The 12,653-nt window shown below is 42.8% G+C and overlaps 1 protein-coding gene across 1 annotated transcript; it reads right to left on the reverse strand.

The window, feature by feature from the left end:
- Positions 1-5,561: 5,561 nt before the first annotated feature.
- On the reverse strand, positions 5,562-12,407 carry LOC115786928 (general transcription factor II-I repeat domain-containing protein 2-like). The gene is made up of 2 exons (XM_030739443.1): positions 12,275-12,407; positions 5,562-7,597 (listed from the first exon to the last, which is right to left on the reverse strand). Exons 1-2 carry the CDS (start codon positions 12,364-12,366, stop codon positions 5,875-5,877), a joined length of 1,815 nt encoding a protein of 604 aa, XP_030595303.1. The 5' UTR covers positions 12,367-12,407; the 3' UTR covers positions 5,562-5,874.
- Positions 12,408-12,653: the final 246 nt, after the last annotated feature.

A 12,653-nucleotide genomic window follows, 5' to 3' on the forward strand; every position in this document is an offset into this window, starting at 1 on the left:
TTTCAGAACACCCATCCACAGGGAGGGCGTCGGGCTACTGTGGGACTGACTCAAACTCCCCACTCAGCTAAACAATGTCCTACGGGGAGGAGGCCTAGGACATGCTGGAGAGATTATATCTCTTGGCTGGCGTGGGAACACTCTGGGGTCCCTCTGAATGAGCTTGTGGAGGTGGCTGGGAAGAGGGAGGTCTGGGCTTCTCTGCCTAGGCTGCTGCATCCGCGACCCGGTCCCCAGATAAGCGAAAGAAGATGGATGGATGTTTCAAAGTCTGACCCATCTATGTTTGTGGAAGTGTATCATGTATCTGTATTTCCTGTCTGCTCCTTGCTTATCTTGACAACTGTTTTTCAAATCATTTCAAAGTTGGTAGATGGAATGCTAGAAACTGGATTGGTCATGTTTTTATCTCACAGTATTAAAGTTCTTCTTACTGTGAGGTTCCCTCTCCTGGCTGGTTGAGCCTTTCTCTGTAGATATGTCTGTGTAGATTCTCAGTTATCCAGGTCATAGTAGTCTCTGGAGCTTGAAAAAGGCGACTGGACTTCTTTTTGTTTCTTGAAGACGTTTCACCTCTCATCCGAAAGGCTTCTTCAGTTCTCAACCAAATGGTGGAGAGACCCAGGTATTTAAACCCCTGTGGGCGTAGTCCCCTGGAGGTGGTTATGACCCTCTATTGATCATGTGCTTGAACACATGTGCCCAGGTGTGAAGGGGGCGTGGGTCATATTTAATCAGTGGTTTCAGTTGAAACCAATTTAGGACTCCGCTCCATTGTTTCCTGTGGCCTATTGAGGTCACTGGAACAAAGGTGTGAATGGGGGTTGAGACGTCTGGGAAGGGAGCTCAGGACAGCACTGTAAGCGGGGGAAAGTTGGTGACGTAATCCACCTCCTCTGTTCAATGATGGTTGTTCACAGTGGACATAGATGGCTTCTTTCACTCCTCTTTCAAACCATCTGTTTTCCCTGTCCAAAATGTGGACATTGGCATCCTCAAAAGAGTGCCCTTTTTCCTTCAGATGCAGATGTACTGCTGAATCTTGTCCTGTCGAGGTGGCTCTTCTATGTTGTGCCATTCGTTTGTGAAGAGGCTGTTTGGTTTCACCAATGTAGAGGTCCGAGCATTCTTCACTGCACTGAACAGCATACACTACATCGCTGATCTTGTGTTTGGCGGGTTTGTCCTTGGGATGAACCAGTTTTTGTCTTAGGGTGTGACTTGGTTTGAAGTATACTGGGATGTCATGCTTGGAGAAAATTCTTCTGAGTTTCTCTGACAAGCCTGACACATATGGGATGACAATGTTGTTCCTCTTGTCCTTCCTATTCTCTGTAGTTTGTGTTTGGCCTTCATTCCTGTGCATCTTAGCTGATTTGATGAAGGCCCAGTTGGGGTAACCGCATGTTTTGAGGGCTTTATTTTTTATTTCAAACTCTGCAAACCAAGGCATACCATTCATCTGTTAACAAACAGGACGACACGATAAGCAATGGAAACCAAGGAAAGTGGGTGAAGAACCTATCAGACAGGGTCCTCACCAAACCAGAAGAAAATGTGCTAGCCAAAGGACTCAACTTTGCCATAGCCCCACAACAGCTTCCTATAGTAGACCTCATCACAGCAACAGAAACCGCTATAAGAAATAACAAACTTTCTCATCCTGTAGCAGAACAGATCAGGATGAAAGTTTCAGCCACTCTCTCCAGTGCAAGACTTCCTCCATCCAACCTCACCATTCAGGAGAAGAAGGCCATCACAGCCCTAAGCAAGGATCAAAACATCACCATACTGCCAGCCGACAAGGGGAGGTGCACGGTTGTGCTGAATTCATCGGATTACCACAACAAAATTACTACACTCCTCAGTGACAACAATACTTATGAGGTCTTGAGACGTGATCCCACAAGCAACTACAAGAAAAAAGTTGTTTGCTGCCTGCAACAACTTGAAAAGGAAAAAGCCATTGACCGCCCCACTTACTACCGCCTGTACCCTGGAGAAGCCACTCCATGCATTTATGGACTCCCAAAGATCCACAAAGAAGGAGTCCCACTTCGACCCATTATCAGCAGTATAAACTCGGTCACCTACAACATTTCCAAACACCTCGCCACCATCTTATCACCGCTTGTTGGCATCACACCCCACCACATTGAAAACTCTACAGATTTTACTAACAAGGTCCAGAATCTTGTACTGGATCCAGATGAAACCATGGTGTCCTTTGATGTGGTTTCACTTTTCACTTGCATACCTACAACTGAGGCAGTGGAGACCGTCAGAAGACGACTACAGGAAGACGATTCCTTACTGAACAGAACCAGCTTCACCCCAGATCAGATTTGTGCACTTTTAGATCTCTGCCTTACCACAACATATTTTAAATACAATGATGGATTCTACAGACAGAAGCATGGATGTGCCATGGGCTCCCCAGTGTCTCCCATTGTAGCCAACCTTTACATGGAGGAAGTGGAAAGTAAAGCTCTTGGTTCTTTCAAAGGGAAGGCACCTAGCCACTGGTACAGATATGTAGATGACACCTGGGTCAAAATCAAAACCCAAGAAGTAGAAGCCTTCACTCGTCACATTAACTCAGTGGATAAATACATACGTTTTACCAGGGAGGACACCAGAGATAACAAGTTACCATTCCTGGACTGTGCGGTGCTTATCGAGGAAGATGGAAGCCTCAACATTGAAGTTTACCGGAAGCCCACACACACAGACCAGTATCTCCTCTTTGACTCCCACCACCCTCTGGAACACAAACTTGGGGTGATCAGGACCCTACAACACCGTGCGGAAAGTGTTCCCTCTAAGGCAGAAGGGAAGCATAAGGAACACACACACATTAAGAAAGCCCTCAAAACATGCGGTTACCCCAACTGGGCCTTCATCAAATCAGCTAAGATGCACAGGAATGAAGGCCAAACACAAACTACAGAGAATAGGAAGGACAAGAGGAACAACATTGTCATCCCATATGTGTCAGGCTTGTCAGAGAAACTCAGAAGAATTTTCTCCAAGCATGACATCCCAGTATACTTCAAACCAAGTCACACCCTAAGACAAAAACTGGTTCATCCCAAGGACAAACCCGCCAAACACAAGATCAGCGATGTAGTGTATGCTGTTCAGTGCAGTGAAGAATGCTCGGACCTCTACATTGGTGAAACCAAACAGCCTCTTCACAAACGAATGGCACAACATAGAAGAGCCACCTCGACAGGACAAGATTCAGCAGTACATCTGCATCTGAAGGAAAAAGGGCACTCTTTTGAGGATGCCAATGTCCACATTTTGGACAGGGAAAACAGATGGTTTGAAAGAGGAGTGAAAGAAGCCATCTATGTCCACTGTGAACAACCATCATTGAACAGAGGAGGTGGATTACGTCACCAACTTTCCCCCGCTTACAGTGCTGTCCTGAGCTCCCTTCCCAGACGTCTCCCCCATTCACACCTTTGTTCCAGTGACCTCAATAGGCCACAGGAAACAATGGAGCGGAGTCCTAAATTGGTTTCAACTGAAACCACTGATTAAATATGACCCACGCCCCCTTCACACCTGGGCACATGTGTTCAAGCACATGATCAATAGAGGGTCATAACCACCTCCAGGGGACTACGCCCACAGGGGTTTAAATACCTGGGTCTCTCCACCATTTGGTTGAGAACTGAAGAAGCCTTTCGGATGAGAGGTGAAACGTCTTCAAGAAACAAAAAGAAGTCCAGTCGCCTTTTTCAAGCTCCAGAGACCTTTCTCTGTAGAGTTTTCATGTTCTTGTACCTGTGTGGGTTTCCTACAGATACTTAACCTTCCTCCCAGTCCCTGTAAGGGCCAAAACATGCATGTTAGAGTCGTTCTAAATTTAATCTAAACTGGCCATATATAAAGCGCATAACGCCTGAATGAATGTAAAATACACGTAGACTCAAAATGGGCAGTATGCAAGAAGGGAAAAATAGGCTTGTGGCTGGAAACCATTGTAAATTAGTTTAGTACAGTTCCAGGAAAAGTAAAGGTAACTAGATTTTCACTTTAATGAGTATATTGTGAGTTATCTAGCAGTATACTTTTGGGACAACCACATCGACAGGTCAAATAAGCAGGCAACACCCTGGCAGCAAGGTTTTAATTAAATTACAGGTGTAGGTGTGGTAGTACATTTGTCTGTAAATGAGTCACAGATGACAGGTGAGGTGCAAAAGGAATCCAATCAGTTACATATCTAGCACAAGAGTTCATTGATATGAAAGTGGTTGTGCTCATTCAGCCCTTCTCATTGCAGGGGCATCACTTGGTGCCATTTTGTCAAAGTGCTGGCCTCTTTCTTTTGCACATGAGGTAGCCGTTGGCGTCTGTGATGTGGGCTTTTTTTTGTCTTATCTTGACAGTTCACAGCAAGCTCTTATCAGTACCTTCTATTATCTGACATGGACTCTACTACAGATGAAGAAGAGCAGATTTTATTGCACTTCACCAGTGTTGCAGATTTATATCTAACCTTTGCAGCCCTTCCTTTTCACCCACCTGCCAAGTGGGCTTTAGCACCTAAACCAGCTCCACAAATGGAAAGTAAAAATCAAGCTTTTTTTTTTAAAGTGTACAGTGCAAACAGGGTTTCCTGTCTAAAAAAAAAAAAAAAAAAAAAAAAGAACTGCAAATTATGCCACCTCAACCACTACAACCTCTTGATGAATACTTTGCAGATCTCCAAAACAGGATAGTTTACTGCCTCGACCAGTGCGTCAAGGTACACCGGTAATGGAAAGTAGCAGGATGCATCCTGACAAACCAGCATAATTTTACGAGGGTGGCAGAAAAGTAAAATTGCTTCTAATGGGGTGCACAGCCTACCTACTATGGAGGACCAAAACTGACATAATCAGAAATAAAAGCAGAAATATATATATAGTGTATATATCTTGTTTTTCCTTTTCCTTATACATGCATTTTCATCAAGAAATGTAAATATAGTGTTTTTCCTTTTCTTTACACACACGTTTTCATCAAGAAATGTATAAATTTTCTTTTTCCTTTTCCTTACACATGCATTTTCATCAGGAAATGTATATATTTGTTTTGCCTTTTCCTTATACAAGCCTTTGTTCTTTTTACATTTCCTCATCCGCTTTTCCCTTTACCACATGTATTTCTGTCTGCTCTTTTTCCTTTTCCGTATGCATTTCTGCCTCATTATGCAAATGAGGAGGGTTGTCTTCTTGCTCCAGCTCCTCTACTATTGGTCAATAAACAGGAAGGAGCAGGATCCATGTGCAGATCGATTGTGCATGCCTGCGCCTTTGGCCATATGTCTATGGCAGGGGTGGGCAAACTTTTTGACTCGTGGGCCACAGAGGGTTCTAAAATTTGACAGAAGGGCCGGACCAGGAGCAGATGGATGGAGTGTTTTAGTAATTCACCTCATAAGAGAAAGAATAGCATGGGATATGTAGAAAACGTGCTTTAATTTTAATAGAAATTAACAAAAGCAATACAACAAAATATCTCTTCCAAGTCCCACAGTATTTCTTTATTGAAATGACTCTTAAAACACTGAAAATTCCATTAACAAAATACAGTTTAAAAAAAAAAATACTAACAGTTACCATTTTGAAGCATTTAAAGTTTTGATATCCTTCAGGATATTATCATCACTCTCCTCCTCAACATTTCAAAAATGGTTGGACATGCAGATCGAAACAGTGACAACATGCCAGTATGTGGCCATGTTAAATATATCTGGTGTGCATTGTTTATATTGAGAAGGCAGTGCACCTGCACACCACTTATGAGCACACCTTAACAGAAATGACATGTAACACGTAAATGCATGTTTAAGAGCAGAGAAACTTACTTTTGATTTCAGTGGGAACAGTGTTGTTGGTGTCCCTTTTTAACAAGCGCATCAAAGTCTGGAGTCAGTTTTGTTGTGGCGATTCTCAGGATGGATCTGAGGTGTTGGTCAGTCAAATTGGATCTGTGGCTGGCTTTGTTGAAGTTCATGACGCTGAACGTCTGTTCACACACATAGGTCGAGCCGAACAACGCCAGAATCTTCTGTGCCGTCCTCCGGAGGTTTGGAAACACCGCTTCATTAAGTGACGCATAAAAGTCATTCAGTTTAAGAGAGTTGAACTTCTCTTTCAAGACAGCATCAGCCTGAAGGTCTATCAGTTCCAGCTGCATCTCTTCTGGTGCTGTTTCGGGGTCTTGTGACAGGGGACAGGCCACCAACTGAAGTGACTTGTTAATTTTCTCAAAATCAACAAAGCGACGGCAGAATTCTTTGTGGAGCGCATCCAGTGTCTCGCTGTATTTCTTAACTTTTGCGCCAGCCTCCTCTTTCAGTGTAGCTAGTGTGGGGAAATGAGTGAATGACTCATTTAGGATTTGCTTGGAAAATAAAGCCAGTTTGGCTTTGAAGGCTTTCACGCTTGTGTACAGGTCATGCACAAACCGATCCTTCCCCTGTATGTTCACGTTCAGCTCATTCATGTGTGAAAATATATCCACAGCAAACGCAAAGTCACAAAGCCAGTTCTTGTTGCTCAGCTCAGGAAATTCGTCGGCCTTCCCCAGTAGCTCCAAAAATGCACCGATCTCCTCTTTGAGGTCCCACACTCGTTGAAGCACTTTTCCCAAGCTTAACCAGCGGACACGGGAGTGATAAAGTAGGTCATGGTGCTCTGCATCAGTTTCCTCCAAGAACGCGATGAACTGACGGTGCTGAAGTCCCCTTGCACGTATAAAGTTGACAAGTTTTACGATAGGATTCACAACATGATTCAGCTGTAATACAGATTTACATAGAGATTCCTGGTGGATGATGCAGTGAAGGAAAATAACATCCTGGTCAGGATTTTCTTCTTTCACTTTATCCTGGATTCTTCTCAGCAGGCCAACATTTTTCCCTGTTAAATTTGGAGATCCATCTGTGGTGACGTTGATAAGTTTACTCCAAGACAGCTTCGTATTTTCAATGACAGCAGACACCCGGCTATACAAGTCCTCCCCCCGTGTTTTTCCTTTCAGAGACTCCATTGTCAAAAAATCCTCTGTTATTTCAAAAGTATTGTTAATTCCTCGGATAAAAATGAGGAGCTGAGCAGTGTCATTTACATCGTTGCTTTCATCCAGAGCTAATGAATAAAACGTGAATGACTCCGCCGTTTTTTTTAAGTTGCTAGTTAGCTCTTCGTCTATCAGTTCCACACGGCGAGTCACTGTCTTGCGTGATAGACTGATTTTTTCAAACTTGTCTTTGGCCTCTGGACACAAGACACCTGCTGCCTCCACCATACATTCCTTTAAAAACTCCCCGTCAGACAGAGGCTTGCTGGCCTTTGCTAATTTGAATGATAGCATAAAACTGGCCTTGGTACTTGACTCTTGGATGGCACTTTGACGATGAAAAATACGTTGTTGAGCTTGTAAATTAGCTATCAACCTCTGAGCAGTAGCTTCCCGTTCTTTCTCTGACTGCTTGCTAGCATAGTTAGCATGTTTTGTGGTAAAGTGACGGCTGATGTTAAACTCTTTAAAAACCGCCACAGTCTCTTTGCATATCAGGCATACAGCAGTAGATCTATTCAATTCAATTCAATTCAATTTTATTTATATAGCGCCAAATCACAACAAACTGTCGCCTCAAGGCGCTTTGTATTGTGGGTAAAGACCCTACAATAATACAGAGAAAACCCAACAGTCAAAACGGCCCCCTATGAGCAGCACTTGGCGACAGTGGAAAGGAAAAACTCCCTTTTAACAGGAAGAAACCTCCAGCAGAACCAGGCTCAGGGAGGGGCAGTCATCTGCCGCGACCGGTTGGGCTGAGGGAAGAGAACTGTGGAAGAGAGCCAGAGATTAATATCAATTAATGATTAAATGCAGAGTGGAGTATAAACAAAGTAAATAAGGTGAATGAGAAACAGTGCATTATGTGAACCCCCCAGCAGACTAGGCCTATAGCAGCATAACTAAGGGATGGTTCAGGGTCACCTGATCCAGCCCTAACTATAAGCTTTATCATAAAGGAAAGTTTTAAGCCTAATCTTAAAAATAGAGAGGGTGTCTGTCTCCCGAATCCAAGCTGGAAGCTGGTTCCACAGAAGAGGCGCCTGAAAGCTGAAGGCTCTGCCTCCCATTCTACTCTTAAGTATCCTAGGAACCACAAGTAAGCCAGCAGTCTGAGAGCGAAGTGCTCTGTTGGGGTGATATGGTACTATGAGGTCTTTGAGATAAGATGGTGCCTGATTATTCAAGACCTTGTATGTGAGGAGAAGAATTTTAAATTCTATTCTAGATTTAACAGGGAGCCAATGAAGAGAAGCCAATATGGGAGAAATATGCTCTCTCTTTCTAGTCCCTGTCAGTACTCTAGCTGCAGCATTTTGGATCAGCTGAAGGCTTTTCAGAAAGCTTTTAGGACAGCCTGATAATAATGAATTACAATAATCCAGCCTAGAAGTAATAAATGCATGAATGAGCTTTTCAGCATCACTCTGAGAAAGGATGTTTCTAATTTTAGAAATATTGCGCAAATGCAAAAAAGCGGTCCTACATATTTGTTTAATATGTGCATTGAAGGACATATCCTGGTCAAAAATGACTCCAAGATTTCTCACAGTGTTACTGGAGGCCAAAGTAATGCCATCCAGAGTAAGTATCTGGTTAGACACCGTGTTTCTAAGATTTGTGGGGCCGAGAACAAGAATTTCAGTTTTATCTGAATTTAGAAGCAGGAAATTAGAGGTCATCCAGGCCTTAATATCTTTAAGACATTCCTGCAGTTTAACTAATTGATGTGTGTCATCTGGCTTCATTGATAGGTAAAGCTGAGTATCATCTGCATAACAATGAAAATTGATGCAGTGCTTTCTAATAATACTGCCTAAGGGAAGCATGTATAATGTAAATAAAATTGGTCCTAGCACAGAACCCTGTGGAACTCCATAATTAACCTTACTGTCTGAAGAAGACTCCCCATTTACATGAACAAATTGGAGTCTATGAGATAAATATGATTCAAACCACTGCAGTGCAGTACCTTTAATACCTATAGCAAGCTCTAATCTCTGTAATAAAATGTTATGGTCAACAGTATCAAAAGCTGCACTGAGGTCCAACAGGACAAGAACAGAGATGAGTCCACTGTCAGAGGCTCTAAGAAGATCATTTGTAACCTTCACTAATGCTGTTTCTGTACTGTGATGAATTCTGAAACCTGACTGAAACTCTTCAAATAAACCGTTCCTCTGCAGATGATCAGTTAGCTGTTTTACAACTACTCTTTCAAGAATCTTTGAGAGAAAAGGAAGGTTGGAGATTGGCCTATAATTAGCTAAGACAGCTGGGTCAAGTGATGGCTTTTTAAGCAGAGGTTTAATTACAGCCACCTTGAAGGTCTGTGGTACATAGCCAACTAATAAAGACTGATTGATCATTTTTAAGATTGAAGCATCAATAATTGGAAAGACTTCTTTGAACAGTCTAGTAGGAATGGGATCTAACAAACATGTTGCTGGTTTGGAGGAAGTAACTATTGAAGTTAACTCTGAAAGATCAACTGGAGCAAAAGAGTCTAAACAAATACCAGCAGTGCTGAAAGCAGCCGAACATGAAGAATAATCTTTGAGATGGTTATGAATAATTTTTTCACGAATGTCTAAAATTTTATTTGTAAAGAAATCCATGAAGTCACTACTAGTTAACGTGAAAGGAATACTCGGCTCTACAGAGCTCTGACTCTTTGTCAGCCTGGCTACAGTGCTGAAAAGAAACCTGGGGTTGTTCTTATTTTCTTCAATTAATGATGAATAGTAAGATGTCCTAGCTTTACGGAGGGCTTTTTTATAGAGCAACAAACTCTTTTTCCAGGCTAAATGAGCATCTTCTAATTTAGTGAGACGCCATTCCCTCTCCAGCTTTCGGGTTATCTGCTTTAAGCTGTGCGTTTGTGAATTATACCACGGAATCAGGCACTTCTGATTTGAAGCTTTCCTTTTCAGAGGAGCCACAGTATCCAAAGTTATACGCAGTGAGGATGTAAAACTATTGACGAGATAATCAACCTCACTGGGAGCAGAGTTTAGGTAGCTGCTCTGCACTGTGTTGGCACTGAAGAGCATAACAATGAAGGAATTAGATCCTTAAACTTAGTTACAGCACTTTCAGAAAGACTTCTACTGTAATTAAACTTATTCCCCACTGCTGTGTAATCCATTAAAGTAAATGTAAATGTTACTAAGAAATGATCAGACAGGAGGGGGCTTTCAGGGAATACTGTTAAGTCTTCAGTTTCTATGCCATATGTTAGGACAAGATCCAGAGTATGATTAAAGTGGTGGGTGGGCTCCTTTACATTTTGAGAGAAGCCAATTGAATCTAACAATAGATTAAATGCAGTGTTGAGGCTGTCATTCTCAGCATCTACATGGATGTTGAAATCACCCACTATAATTATTTTATCTGAACTGAGCACTAAATCAGATAAAAAGTCTGAGAAATCAGACAGAAACTCTGAGTAAGGACCAGGTGGACGATAGATAATAACAAATAAAACATGTTTTTGATTTTCCCAATTAGGATGGACAAGACTAAGAGTCAGGCTTTCAAAAGAATGAAAACTTTGTCTGGGTCTCTGATTAATTAATAAGCTGGAATTGAAGATTGCAGCTAATCCTCCTCCTCGACCTGTACTTCGAGCATTCTGACAGTTACTGTGACTCGGGGGTGTTGATTCATTTAAACTAACATATTCATCCTGCTGTAACCAGGTTTCTGTAAGGCAGAATAAATCAATACGTTGATCAATTATTAAATCATTTACTAATAGGGACTTGGAAGAGAGAGACCTAATGTTTAACAATCCACATTTAATTGTTTTATTCTTTGGTGCAGTTGATGAAGCTGTATTATTTATTGTTTTTGAATTTTTATGCTTAAATAGTTTTTTGCTGATTTTAGCTTTGGTTTTTGGTGGTCTGGGAGCAGGCACCGACTCTATGGGGATGGGGTTTTGGGGGGATGGCAGGAGGAGAGAAGCTGCAGAGAGGCGTGTAAGACTGCAACTCTGCTTCCTGGTCTCAACCCTGGGTAGTCAGTTTTTAGGAGGGTTAATAAATTTGGCCAGATTTCTAGAAATGAGAGCTGCTCCATCCAAAGTGGGATGGATGCCGTCTCTCCTAACAAGACCAGGTTTTCCCCAGAAACTTTGCCAATTATCTATGAAGCCCACGTCGTTTTTTGGACACCACTCAGACAGCCAGCGATTCAAGGAGAACATGCGGCTAAACATGTCGCTCCTGGTCTGATTGGGGAGGGGCCCAGAGAAAACTACAGAGTCCGACATCGTTCTTGCAAAGTTACACACCGAGTCAATATTAATTTTAGTGACCTCCGATTGGCGTAACCGGGTGTCATTACTGCCGACGTGAATAACGATCTTACCAAATCTACGATTAGCCTTAGCCAGCAGTTTCAAATTTCCATGAATGTCGCCTGCTCTGGCCCCTGGAAGACATTTGACTATGGTCGCCGGTGTCTCTAGCTTCACGTTTCTCAAAACAGAGTCACCAATAACCAGAGTTTGTTCCTCGGCGGGTGTGTCGCCGAGTGGAGAAAAACGGTTAGAGACGTGAATAGGTTGGTGGTGTACCCGGGGCTTCTGCTTAGGACTACGCTTCCTCCTCACCGTCACCCAGCTGGCCTGTTTTCCCTGCTGCTCGGGATCTGCTGGGGGGGAGCTAACGGCGGCTAAGCTACCATGGTCCGCACCCGCTACAGGGGCCTGGCTAGATGTAGGATTTTCCAGGGTGCGGAGCCGAGTCTCCAGTTCAGAAAGCCTGGCCTCCAGAGCTACAAACAGACTACATTTATTACAAGTACCGTTACTGCTAAAGGAGGCCGAGGAGTAACTAAACATGTGACACCCAGAGCAGGAAAGTGCAGGAGAGACAGGAGAAGAAGCCATGCTGGTAGTGAGTCGGCTAAGGGCTAAGCTACTAGCTAAGCTAAGCTAGCGAATTTCTAAAAACAAATAAAGTGAGTAATGTGAATACAGGTGCTTCAGCAAAGAGTATGCTATTTAAAGTAGGTGAAGATTACACTAAAATATGTTATTATCCAGATAAATCTAGTTATACAGATATAACAGCTAACAGACAGCAAAACACTGTGCTCCGAAACAGGAACAGGAAGTGATACAATACCGCAGTGAGAGCCAACACCAAGTGACAGCGCCACCAGTATAGCCAGTATAGATCTGTGTTCGGTAAAAAAATATTTAGTTGTCCACTCCTTATTAAACACTCGACATTCTCTGTCCACTTTTCTTTTTTTAGCTCCGCTCATCATTGCAGAAGTGTTGAGCTGTCAAAGAGGGAAAACGCTGAATAATGATGCGTTCATACGGTGTCGGAATGATCGTAAAAATCACTTTCCTACTGGGAAAAACAACTCGGCAAGACGGGTCTTCCGACACCACTTGAATGCAGCGTAAGAGCGCACCTCAACAAAGGTCAGTGTGTCAGAGTATCCCATCTAGCGATAAACACCACAATTGCAGGGAGAGTAAAACATTAACAAGGTTTACCATTATAATTGATTCAAATTCGGGGGGCCGGATTAAAAAGCTTAACGGG

The sequence above is a fragment of the Archocentrus centrarchus genome, chromosome 1, assembly GCF_007364275.1.
Source record: "Archocentrus centrarchus isolate MPI-CPG fArcCen1 chromosome 1, fArcCen1, whole genome shotgun sequence".
NCBI classification, from domain to species: domain Eukaryota; kingdom Metazoa; phylum Chordata; class Actinopteri; order Cichliformes; family Cichlidae; genus Archocentrus; species Archocentrus centrarchus.

What these genes read in the sequence shown, in the direction of transcription:
- LOC115786928 (XM_030739443.1), bottom strand. Translation starts at nt 12,366, where the DNA reads ATGATGAGCGGAGCTAAAAAAAGAAAAGTGGACAGAGAATGTCGAGTG. An exon ending in TATTTTTTTACCGAACACAG is followed by an intron (nt 7,598 to 12,274) that starts ATCTATACTGGC and finishes TGAATTGAATAG; the next exon opens with ATCTACTGCTGTATGCCTGA.